The following is a 14,057-nucleotide window of genomic DNA, read 5'->3' as shown; positions in this document are numbered from 1 at the left end:
ATCTAATTTAATAAAAAGTTATGAGTGGACTTCAACCTCCAAATTGGACAGAGTCAGGATAACTGTTTCAATTATATCAATTATAGAAAAAAATATTCTGGGTCTTTTATACATATACACTTATTCTAACAAACACATAATACCTGAATATTAACTGAGTCCTCATTCTATATTGAAAGAGGTCTAACCAATAGTAAATCACATGGTTTTCTCCTTTTGTTCTATCTTTATCCTTTTCCCCTAACAGTTTTATAAAAAACTAACAGACATTTTAATCATTAAGTAGTCTTCAAATTTTAATCAGTATTCATGATAAAGGAAATGGAACTTTCCTAACAAATCATGTAAATTTTCCTTTACTGAGATACTAAGCTTTGACAGTGTTGTTTGTTTCTAAGATTTGCTATGTAAGTATTAAATGGAAACAGGAATAGAAAGGAAACAGCAATAATTTGAGGTAACTATTTTAATTTTTCTCTTCTCCCTTCTCTATTGTATCCTCCTCTTTTTTCCATCTAAGAAAAGCCACAGAGGATGAAAACTTAGTTTGAATATTGCTATGGAATCAATGAGTTATCACTGCTTTAGATTTGCTTCAACTTACCCACGTTTGATGTTGTGTAATTCCTTGTCTTTGCTTTTATCCTTCTCCTTTTCTCTTTTCTCCTTATCTCTGCCTTTACGGCGTTCTCTATCCCGAGACCTACTACGCGTTCTTCTGTGACTGGACCTTTCACTGCTTCGACTATGGGAACGTGGACGAGGTCTTGACCGGGACCTACAATAAGTAGATTTCATTAAATACATTTAATGAATATTTTGTATTATGAAATAAAAATTTCCTTAAAAATTATCTGAAAGAAAAAAGATTTAGTTTTAGTTAAGGATTCAGTAGTTAAATAAGTGTGAAAAGCAAGCATCTAAATATGATTCTTTATGAATAAGTACTCTGTTAGAATGATACATAAGGGAAATATATGTTGTCAACAAACTTTAAAGGAAATTAAGGCTTACTCAAAAAGTGTTTGTTTAGTCAAAAAGTCTTAAAGCTCAAATCAAGTCTTCATTATTCAAATCTCATCAAGGTAACATAACAAATCTAAATGTATCCAATCTAATTTCCAAGGATAGGGTCTTCTCTATTCTTACAATCTCTGCATCTATATTGACTCAACCTTATTTCCTATTTCTAATTGTTACAATAAAACTATTCCTCTAGTCTACTACAATCTAGCTTTCCTTTGTATAAAATGAAGGACAAAATTAGGTCGGATACATTATGTGCTTTTAAAAAGTAAAGATTTTTAGATCCTGTCTTACAGTATTGACAAGAAAGCCTCCACCAGACTGATGATCTCACAGAAACTATAAAAATAAACTATCTGAAGTCACTGAATAGTGATCAAAAGAAGGCACTGACCTTTAAAAAGAACAAAACCTTACTATTTATATATGTTGCTGACTTATTTAATGTAATTTCAAGCAATTAGATTATGAACCAAGAATGATGGGCAAGCCAACACATGGGAAAAGAAACAGCAATAAGAAAGTTTGCCATTTTATCAGTTTCTTTTCTGATGACAAGCCTAAGTCTGCCATGCCAGACAGATAAACCTCCAACAGAAAACTTTTAAATTTCTGGCCTGAAAAATCAGAACAAAGATTCAGGGCAACCATCACAAAAAGAAAATGAAAGGGAAATCCTGCAAAAGAGTCAGAAGAGGAAGCCAAAAATTCTAGATGTAATTCTGTTCAAATCTCTAGCTGAACCCTACATCATGAATATGAAGAGCAGATTCCAAATAGCTAAGGACAAGAGAACTGAATTAAAATTTCAACTGCCCCCAAAGAGACTGGATTTTTATAATGTTAATTGAACTAAGTTAATTCCCTGAATTAAAAAAAAAAGTAAACAAAGAAATCAATATTCTTTGGAGAAAAATAACAGAATACAGAGTATTAAAAAAAAATGACATTCACCATGTCCATGATACAATCCAAAATTACTAGATGTACAGTGAAACATGAACAATGTGATCAACTTTCAAGAGAAAAAAATAGTCAATAATGACCAACCCTGAGCTGAGCCAGATGTTGAAATTAGCAGGCAGGATTTTAAAATAGTAAGTATAACCATGTTTATAATCAATATAAAGTAAAGACATTTCTGAAGAAAAATAATAGAAAATACAAAAATTCTGTAACTGAAAAATACAATATCCAAAATCAGCATTACACTAAATGAGAGCAAAAACAGAGTGATAACAACACAGGAAAAAAATTCTGTGTACTTGAAAACAAATAAATCAAACTTATCCAATCTGAACAATTAAGAGGGAAAAAAGGCTGTTAAAAGAAAGAAAAACCCCTGGGATCTGTGTATTCAAGTGTCTAACATGTTTATTTAAACCCAAAAGTACAGAAAAATAATGAGGCAGAAAATTATTTTTTTTAAGTGGTGGTCAAAATTTCCCCAAATTTAGTGAATGAAAAGTTTACAGATTCCAGAAGTTTAGTGAACACCAAAATAAATATGAAGACCATGACTAGTAATACTATAGTCAAGCTGATGAAAACTAAAGGTGTAGAAAAATCTTGAAAGTATTCAGGAAAAAAGCTGACACACTACATACAAGGGAACAATGATATGAAATACTGCTGGTTTCTCATCAGAAACAATAAAGATCAGAAGACAATGGAATAAAATTCTTAACATGGCGAAAGAAAAAAAAATCACCCCAGAATTTTATATCCAGCAAAAATATCCCTCAGAAATAAAAGTAAATCAAAGACATTTTTGAGATAAAGGAAAAGTAAACCATAATCATCAACAATTACTAATCTGCATCATAGTAAGTACTAAAATAAGTTCTTCAGGCTGAAGAGAATGATAAATGATGGAAACTTGGATCTTTAGAAAGGAAATGAAGACCACTGGAAATGGTAAATATATAGGTAAATGTAAAAAAACTACTTCCCTTTATTTAAAATATGTATGCACTTGAAGAACTACAATATTTTACTATAGGGTTTATGAAGGGAGATATAATACATATAATCGCTACAAAATAAAGTATGGAGCAGATAAACAGACCTGTACAGTTAGATTTGTTTCTACATTTCACATGAATGGTGAACAGTAACTCTTAGTACACTGAAATGGTAAGAGTATATATGTAATCCTTACAGCAACTACTTAAAGAAAAGGGAAAAAAAAAAAAGAATAAGAAGGAGAAATGAATGCCAAGAAGTGTAGCTAAAGAGATGAACTAAAAGAGAATTCTTTAAAATATTCATTAATCCAAAAGAAGGCTAGGAGGGAGGGTATAGCTCAAGTGGTAGAACCCACACTTAGCAAACACAAGGTCCTGGGTTCAATCCCCAGCAACTCCTCCAAAAATAAATAAATAACTAAACCTAATTACCTCCTCCAAAAATAAATTTTTTTTAATTTTTAAAAGAAGGCTAGAAAGCAAGTACAAGGAAACAAACAAAAAAGGGACAATAAAATAGTAGACAAATCTAAACATATTAGTAATTAATTTAATTAATTTTAATTAAAATGAATTAATTTAACTAAAAAGCAGAGCTGTATCTCCTTTTCTCTGTCATTATGATATGGAGTTGACTCTGTTCCTCACATGTCTTCTCACAAGACTCAGGATCAAGCAATTCCTGAGCAAGAGACCAAAGTACAGTACCATTTCCCAATGGATTCAGATGAAAATAAGCACTAAAATCAGGTACAACTCCAAAATGAAACAATGGAGAAGAAACAAGCTGGGTCTATATGAAATCACATAGGAGATGTCACATATACTTATGCTATATCAAGGTCATTTACATCTTAACATATCACTCTGAAAGCATCACTACTATCTGGACAGTTGAATGTGTTTCAATTAAAAAAATGACTTTTTACTTTGTTTCTATGTCTCTGCACTGGTAGGCTGGTTCAGTAATAAATATGTGACACCTTTTGTTTGAGAGGAAAAATAGCAGAGCTTGTCCAAATTAATTATTAAGCAACACATAACTATACATGGTCTATAAGATATGCAATTTAAATACAGACACAGGTTGAAAATAAATGGCTAAAAATAGATATATCATGTAAACAGCAAACACAGAAAGGCTGGAATGAATATATTAAAATCAAATAAACTAGAGTATATCACCTTAGACACTTAGAAACTAAGAGTATCACCCCAAATAATAATGTACACTTCATGTGATCAAAGGGTCAATTCATAAGCAGAACTCATACAGAATATGTTTATTGTACCACAACAGAATTAAATTAGAATTCAATAACAATAAAACATCTAGAAAAAAACCAAAGGTGTAGAAATACACTTCTGAATAAGTCACAAGTCAAGTAAGAAATCACAGGAGAAATGAGAAAATATTTTAAACTGAAAGACAATGAAAATACAGCATATAAGAATTTGTGTGATGCGGCTAAAGCAATGTTTAGAGGAAATTTTATAGCTTTAAATATTTATATTAGAAAAGAAGAAAAGTCTAAAATCAATTACCTAATGTTTCATCTTTAGAAGCTAGAAAGAAGAGCAAAGTAAACCCAAAGTAAGTAGAAGAAAGGAAACATTAAAGAGCAAAACTCAATGGAGTAGGAAGCAATAAAGAAAATTAACAAAGCCAAAATCTGGTTTGCTGAGAGTATCAAAAATATTTGGTAAATCCCTGACTAGACTGATAAAGAAAAAAAAAAAAGCAAACACAAATAACAACAAAAAAAATTTGTGGATAAAGAGATTGTATGAACTAGCCCCACGTACTTTGGACATGTGTAGAACTTGAAGAGAATCATGAGTTTCGGTGGTAGTTAGTTCTGTCATCTTTCATCCCTAACTGGTTCATTCAGTGAATAAAAAGCAATACTGTATCATAAGACCACAAACTCTTTTTTAAAATGTGATTTTGAGAAGTTACAATATTTATTGCAAGGAATGTCGACATCAGTTCATTATCCTAATTTACAAAATTTTAATTTCCATCATTTTCTCTTTCACTACTCCCTCTCTTAATTTTGACAAATGCTTCTTTCCACATAAAGTTTTAGTTTACAGTTTATTGCCCCCACAGATGTTATCTATTCATTTCTAATTCAGTCTTTTATTATATGTGGATATACAGAAATTTTAACAGATTATTCCAAAATCTTTGAACAATAATTAGAATTTAAAGTTTTCTGGTTAGGGGAGGGTATAAAGCTCATGTGCTTAGCATGTACAAGGTCCTGGGTTCAACCCCCAGTACCTCCATTAAAATAAATAAATAAACCTAATTACCTTACCCCCCAAAAAAAATTCTTAAAGTTTTCCAGTTAAAAGAAAGTAACAGTAATAATAATAATAATAATAATAATAATAATAATAATAATGGCCTTTTTTGTGATAACCACAGCCACTATATATATATATAGCATGTGTATATATATATTGCATGTATATACAGTATACTATCTTAATTTGGTTCTATTTTATGAATCTGGAAATTAGTTTTCACTTAACTAGTAAAAAAGCAGAGTAACAAAAGTAGAGTAACAAATCTTGGTTTAAACACTAACAACAAATCTCTAAGAGCTTCTTTATCTTAAGTAAAACCTCAGAATAAGCTCATTTCTTAGTTGTTTGTCACTAAGAAAAATATACTGTTGGACAAAATGTGTAATCACTTGTGGATTTCAGATAAGGTAGATTTTGGTGAAATCTTTTTTTTTTAACTGTATCTTTAAAACTAAATGTATCTCCTCTTAATATAACCATAGCTACAGAAGCAGTAAGTTAAAAAATAAAGGATTTCTCATATAACAGTGTCCTCAAACAAGTTACTTCCTCTCTGGCATCTATATCTTCCTCTACAAAATGAGGACAATAACTACCTTTCAGGACTATAATCAAGATTAAATAATAGTATCTAACTGAATTGTGAGATAGCAGACAAGTAATTTGGGAGGAGGCAGGCACAAAGAAAGATATGAAAGAGAAAGAAGAATGAAGTGCTGATCTGAATGAATGAATCAAATCTCAATCAGATCAGAATGAAATGTTTCCCTGATACATAGCTAATCCAGTAAAGAGAAGTATTCTGATTTTGAAAGACCTTTAAAATCTTAAGGCTGGCATAAGGATTACTTAAGTTTCAATACATTTCTTTTATATAGGAAGGTAAATAATCATAATCTTGGTTAAAGATCCACATCTTCTCCACAGGAAACCCTCACTAGCCAAGTACATGATCATCACTAGTTTGCTGTAACAGGGAAATCATATCACCTATCATTCAAGTCTTTGGAAAATAAAAGGGGATATTTTTTAGAGTCAAGGAAGGCACTGTAACACACGGACAACAGGCAGAAATTGGCACTGTCCCAGAACAACCAGAAAGTAGGATCACACTGTCTATCCCCATCACAGTAAAGCTAGAAACCGCAATTAGAGGCCTTCTGTCAATTACTATCTGCCTCACTCCCCCCATAGCAACTACTTCTCTAATTTCTACTCCTCCCAACTTACCCAATTCATGAATTAATTATCTCCAAACGCATCTCATGGTTTTCCCTATCATAAAGATTCTACCATAGAAAACATATGCCTACCATTCTCCAAAAATATCCTGCTCATTATGTCTTCATACAAGCAACCCATGACATTCTGGAATACTCTTTTACAAATATTGCTGATGTGGCTCAATGACCTATGATAGTAATTAACAGTTATATAAGTTAAGTGCTCACACTATCAAATTTAAAGAAAGTAATAAGTTTAAAATATCACAGTATGCAATAGAAGCTATTGGCCTTTCCCCCCAATGTCTTAATATTCATTATTTTAATTCTCATATTTGAGGCCTCTTAACCTTGCCTATAGGCTACAAGAAGCAAAAAAAAAAAAAAGACTCTGGAGAGAAGAAATGGGGAAAAGAGAGCAAATCCAAAACACAGTTTTCACAACATTATTAAAGGCTGCTAAAAAGGACCACAAAGTCAAACACAGGTTTTAAATGAATTAAGCTGCTGACTTCTTAGTTTTCATGAGAATTACTTTGCATAATTTTGAGTAAAACTCACATACAGACTATGAACAATCCCATTTACTTTATTAAGTAAACATAATTACATATTTGAAGGCTTTCCATCAGGAAAAAAGTAATAGATCAGAGTAAAGAGATTCCCTACCCTGACCAAACAGACAAGAAAGTCAAAGAAACTATACTAAAATTTAAGATATTATTTTTTCCCTCATTCCTTAAATAAATACCTTTCTGATAAATCACTCTAGAAGTCTCTAGAGTACCAAAGCCAATATGGAAATATATTATAAGCAAAGAAACATTTGATAAAAAATGTGGCAATCTAGAACACACAATATATAAGCAATAAATGGACAGCAAGATGTCCTATTATACCAGATAAATGCTTTCAATATCTACAAAATAGGAAGAATCACCATAACATCCCTACATAAAATGAATTACTGCCCTCAAAAACCAATTCTTCAAGTTTCTTAATTGGCTAATGAGTTCTAAACACATGTAATCAAAACAAATATCCTAATATTTTGTCTTTCAAAAAAAAACTACAATACTTCAAATACTCTCTTAACTAGAATAGTATAAAGATTACATTTGCCATAAAATAAGACCATAATTAAAATTACGCTTAAGAATTTTACACTGAATAAACTAACATGGACTCTATATCAGGATGATATTTTGAACATGGATATCTACTTTCACCCCCAATTAAAATCTAACTAAAATCATAACAAAAGGGGGAATTTTTTTAACAGGACCTATACTATAGGGAAGAGATACACTTTGAAAAAGGATATGTCCACTAGTGGCTTGGTGGTGAAAGAAAACCAGAAATCAAGGTGCTGAAGCTCAAGGCTCTAATAAAAACAAGAGGGCATCAAAGGATCTAAAAAAAGACCTACCTTTTCCCATAAAGTTCCCTATTTATGAAAGAAATTCCACCTCACTATACTAATAATAGTACAGTGCCATTCAAGAAATCTTATAAGTCACTAAAAATCTTCAGCACATCCACTGAATTGTCTGTTACTGCTGATTCAAGAAAATTCTAAACATTATCATGAACAACAACAAAAAAGAATCCAACATCCATACAAAGTAACTATAAGAAAAGAATCAAAGTTAGAATCAGATTTTTTCAGGTGACACAAATACACATCTCACACACACACACACAAAACAATGAAGCAGAAAAGATTATAACATAACACTCCAACATTAATTAAATACAGCATATAATAAGAGACAGGCATAAGTGATAAAAGGGCCATGAAAAAGAAACTTTTAAAAAATAAAACTTGTAGAAAGGACCAGAAGAAAGCAATAGATGAGGCAGACAGTGAATATCAAACCTCACTGAGGCTCCAGAAGAAGAAAAAACAAAGTAACAGAGCTAATATTACAATTAGAATCCAAGGACATTTTTGGAACTAAGAGAATCTACATGTAGAAAGGATCTACTGTGTATCTGGGGAAATGGATTAACCATAGCCAACTCTTAGACATAGTCTGATGAAGTTATTGCACATTAATAATAAAGGAAAAGAACGCTCTAATCAAGTCACTAATAAAGTCAAATTGGCATCAGTCTTCTCAACTGCAAGATACACAGCAAAACAATGGCTTTAATATTCTTTGGGGAACTCAAGAGGAAAAAGTGTGCTCACCATGTTACGTCTAGTTAAGCTATCCTTCAACTATCAAAACTACGAGGAAAAATATGACAAGAGTGCTAATTTATGTTAGACTCTAATAAGTCAAGGGCATGCTCCAATTTCTAGATTAAGCACTCAAAGTAAAAATAACAAAGTAAGCTAACAAACTAATAGAGAAGAAAGTAAAATAAAAGTAATCCAAAGCAGAAAAAAAAATGGATTTGACAAACAGAAAACAAAGAAGACAGAAGATTTAGATCCAAATATAACAGTAATCAATAAACATAAACAGACTAAATAATACATTTGAAGGAAAAAGACTATCAAACTGAAAAACAGAAAACTATAGAGAGCTTTCAAAATTAACATGTTACATATAAAAACAGAAAGTTCAAAAATAAAAGGATAGGGAAAGATATGATACAAGCACTAACAAAAAGATAGTGAAGTCATATCAGTATTAGACAATGCAGACCTCAAAGTAAGAAATATTTCTAGAAATAGAGATATTTCATGATAGGATCATTCCAAAAGGAATACAAAACTATTCTGAATTTGCATACATTTAATAAAAGAGCCTCAAAATATATAAAGCATGAGCTGGTAGAACTTGATGGAAAACAGACAAATCCACAATCAAGATTTGTCTGTGAGCTCTCTTAATAACTGATAAAATAAGCAAGTTTTAAAAGAAAAAAAAGTAAAGATACAGAAGATTTGAACAAATAGTTAAATTCACTTATTTAACTGTATTCATTGCTAATCAAGTGTATCTGTAATATAAACCTAAACTAAACCTTATGATGGGCCATAAAGCTAATCTCAACACATTTCAAAGTTGAAAGGTATTCAGATTGTGTTTTCTGAAGGAAGGGAGGGAGGAAGGAAAGGAGGAAGGAAGGAAGGAAGGAAGGGAGGCAAGTAACTAGAAAAGCCTCCAAATGTTTGGAAATTTAATAACACATTTCTACATAACCCATGGGAAAGATGAAGTCACAATGGAGATTTTATTTGAACTGAATGGAAACTAAAAGATGACAGATCAAAAATGTGTAGGCTACAGCTGAAATACAATAAAGATGAAAATTTATAACACTGAATACACATATCAGAAAAGAATAAAAGCTAAAATAAATGATCTAAGCATCCATCTCAAAGAGTTAGAAAAATAGAAAACTATACTCAAGAATGTGAAAGGAAAGAAATAAAGAAAAGAAGCACAAAATTAATGACTTAGAAGATTAAGAAAGACAAAGTTGATTCTTTAAGAAGATGAATAAAGTTGATAAGTCCTTGGAAATGACAAAAAAATAGAGAAATCACAAATAAAATAATCAATATTCTAGTTAAATGATCTTTTGTCCTTAAGGGTTAAAGCTATGGGAATAACCCTCTTATCATAAACAAGTAAAAAAGCAGACAAAATGTATTTAACAACTATGTCAGACATTGGACTATTGGCAGCACATAAGTGTAATTCCCAAAGAAAAGGAAAACAAAAAAGGGAACCCTAGGATGCCCCAGCTTACTGCCTTTGAGGAAGTTCCTAAGCCACAGAGGAAGGAAAGGGAACCCAAACAAAGCCTCATAGACTTGCTGAGTTAGAGAGGCAGACACAGATCTTCAAGAAGGTCCAGGTAATAGAATTTGCAAGGCAAAGAGAAGGAAGTTGGACAGAAATAGGGATCCAGAAATCTACAGTGTGCTCTCTAGACCTTTGACAAGTTCCAGTCTACAAATATGTGAAATGAAATTCCATGTAACCAGGGGAAAATACAATGCATAGGAAGAAAAAACCTAGAATATCATATGGGGAAGAAATAGTGTTCTATCAGCCAGAATGGAGACACTTTCTACATAAGACATTGTATAGAGTCAAGTATTAATTCTGGAGCTAAATTAGCCATAGAGTAAAGGTACTCTGGATCCATCCTAACAAAGCTTAACAGCAAATCTTGATAATGACAAAATATTACCTGATGAAGTTACATCATGGCTACATGAGGGTTTATTATACTATCCTCTGTTTTAATGAACGCTTAAATTTCTCCATTCAAAGGCAAAAAAAGTTATTTTTGAAACTTCATTTTAAGTCTGTTACTTCAAACACACCATAAAAATCACTATGGTTTCTCAATCCAATTCACAGAAGTTTACTGACAGAAAGTATATGAAAACGTATACCAAAAGACTACTTCAGATATACTCAACAACAAAACACTATTCCTTTGGGGAAAATACACACATTCTGAATTTTAACTAAGATAAATTAAGTAGGTTAATATTCTTCAGCTTTGGTCACTATCTGACCTACATCTGCCTTAGAGAAGTCTCTCTGGATCAATATTGTTGCCAAGTGTTCTGAACTACAGAACGAAGGTCAACTGTCCTCAGTAGTGTCAGAGGATCAAGGCTCTAGTTGCTCTTAATCAAGTGTTTATAAACAGGATTGTTTATGTATTTCTGACACAGTAATTTCCCACTCATAGTGCCCTAACCAAAAGAAACTTTCTCATCAAAATTTCATACAGGTTCAGCTGGATCTATAACTCAAATCAAGTTTTACAACTGAATTACCAGAATTCAAAGCTGGTAAATAAAAATCGAAACCAATCCCTCATTGACTTGATTTTTTACTGCTCTAAAATATGAAAAATAATATGCTTGTTTAGTATATCTCTTATTAAGCAATGCTATAGGGCATGACATTTGCTCCTGTTAATACTAAGGATCTTCTACATGCTAAGAAGGATGCCAGCTGTATTCATGTGTTTTCTATCTTTTAATTCTCTGGAGTATTTAAACATATAGTTATTACTGTCATTTCCTTTTGGTGTTTTGGGGGGATTTATTTTTCTTGCTTTGGGGGAAGGCGGGGTTGGGTTATTCTTTTGGTTTGGTTTAGTTTCATTTTTGCTTTGAGAAAACTGAACTCTTGAAAAGTTCAGAGGTCACTGAACCAATGTGTCATAGAGCTGAACTTTGAACCCAGGTTTGTCCACATCCTTTCAACTACAGCCCACTGCCAGTAAGATCTGATTGCAGTATCATTTTCAAATAAAATCTATAAAACAGAAAATAAATATCTATACAGATTCATTTCTAAAACATTGTCAAAAGATTTAATCACACCTTATTACAGATAGATCTATTCATTTAAATACCTTACAATTCTCATGTCAATCTTCAGAAATTCCCAATCATCATCTTTAGTTCCCCCATTTTTAAGAGAAGATATTAAAAGGTAGAATTGGGATGAAGAAAAAAAGCAAAGGAGAAATGCAGAAAAGCCAGTACCTCCCCCCTAAAAAAGCATAAAACCCACCCACTATGGCAAAGGTTAAGTCATTTAGTCAAGTTCAAAGATCTTCAAAGACTTCTTAGATCCAGATAAGCCCATATGTTACCAAAATTCTACGACAAAGCTATTACTTTCCAATCTGCTTCTCATGTTTAAGATACAGAACACACAGATGCTTGGCATCACTCATCAGTTTTCCTCAATTTTCACACCAGATAATCAAGGTCCACCAATAACTTTCCTATCTAAAAGTCCTAGAAATGTCTTTATTCCATCAGTGCTTGGTTCACTTGTTAAATCTGAATGTAACCATAAAAGACCATTCAGTTACTGTACAATAAGTGTTAATTTGCTAATTTCTTCACAGGTAATCAATTAAAATGTAAAATATTGGATAAAATTAGTTGCACTAAATTTAACAGCTGCTCCATAAGCATAATTAGTTTCACAAGGGCCATATGTATTCTGAACAGAGACAGAGTTGAAACAAATAGACAGATTTTAACCAAGTTTGAGAAAAATCTGCATTTAATTAGCAGGTGGGCACTACAACTGCATAACGTTTTTATACATTTATATTTATGAAGTGACAGAAGATCTAAAGGCTTTTTAAAATGGCGTTTATTGTTTGAATGGGAACTGTTTTGCTGCATGCTAAAGTGATTTAAATCCTTATAGCTCTGCTTTGAAAAAAAATCATAAATGGTGAAAGAAAACATGTGGAAAACTGTAAAACTAGAAAGAATTTGCGACAAAAAACAGATACACATACCATAACTAAAAGGAAACTACACTTAATTAAATGTACACTACATCTGGAATATCAGCCTAATAAAATGTGAAGCTATTAATTTTCATTGTTCTAAAGGAAATGAGGTCAGTGTCATTTAATAATTCCTCCTATTACACTGGACTAACTCATTGGACTGTATGTTCTGGATACCATCTAATCTTAAAATGCTATATACTTTACAATATCCTTAAGTTAAATGTTTTAAATAAAGGCATTTAAATTACAAAGGAGTAAAAGAATAAAATCAGCAAATGAAACTCTTTAGCAGCTGGTAGCTACCAGCATCATACTTTAAACCTTACAACTTTTGGATGAGGTTTTTCATGGATGCCCGTACTAAGTATGAGATCACACTTGTTAGTTCTTGCTAGCACTGAAATCATCACTTTAAATACAGAAGTAGAATACATAATTTTAAGAACTAAAATGTTTACCTGGCCAATAATTTCATTAGTAGACTATATTTACCATTCTCAATTTTAAAATGTATTAAAAAGTTATTTTTTCAAAGGCAATGTAGTTTTTAAAAGTCCTTAATTAATAGAGCAATAATATTTGTAAGAGGAAATGATAATTTCCCAAAATTAAAAAGAACAATGAAGCAAATCTCTAATTTCAATATGTCTGTACATGTTGGAGAGGGTCAGAGAGGAAAACGCTTACTTGCCAACTAAGTGAACTAGGGCCTTAAAATTTTACTGTTTCTTCACCAAGCTAAATAATGTAGCATTCTACTTAGGTATCAAACTCACTAAACTTCATAATTTTCTTTAAATAATAAGGCTACTATACACAAATAAATTTAAATTATTAAACATGAATTTTCATTTTGACATCCAATTTTTGGAAATAAAATATCAACACACTTTTTCTAATTAGCACAACTTAAATCTGTACACAATGTACACAAAAATTAGTAAGTGTTCATCGAATCCTTGTATCAAAAAAATTTTGAACAATAAATATGATTGTAAAATATAACTGATAAGTTTGTGTTTATAATTAATATTAATTCTTCATGTTCAAAAGAAAGAGAGAAAAACATACAGATCACTCTGACCCACAATAATTAAAAGTTTTTTAAATTAAAATTTTCCTTTAAACAATTACTTCCTTATTCATAACATATAAAAACTAAAAGGAACAAAAATTTTAATCTCCCCTAATTATATAGCAAATTCTATAATTATAAAACTAAAAGAAAAACTTCAGACACTAAACAGTTTATTTGAAGTTATTTACCAAAAAT

The 14,057-nt window shown here is 31.3% G+C and overlaps 1 protein-coding gene across 5 annotated transcripts in view; it reads right to left on the bottom strand.

Annotated features, from left to right (window-relative positions):
- RSRC1 (arginine and serine rich coiled-coil 1) overlaps nt 1-14,057 on the bottom strand; it is a 355,005-nt gene that overhangs the window by 271,737 nt on the left and 69,211 nt on the right. For all 5 annotated transcript variants that reach the window (XM_072959887.1, XM_072959884.1, XM_072959896.1 and 2 more), the window contains exon 4: nt 605-778. In XM_072959887.1, the coding sequence (XP_072815988.1) occupies nt 605-778 (174 nt within the window). The remainder of the gene's footprint in view (nt 1-604; nt 779-14,057) is intronic.

The sequence above is a fragment of the Vicugna pacos genome, chromosome 1 (genome assembly GCF_048564905.1).
Source record: "Vicugna pacos chromosome 1, VicPac4, whole genome shotgun sequence".
Taxonomy (NCBI): domain Eukaryota; kingdom Metazoa; phylum Chordata; class Mammalia; order Artiodactyla; family Camelidae; genus Vicugna; species Vicugna pacos.
This window is presented reverse-complemented; position numbering and strand designations above follow the sequence as displayed.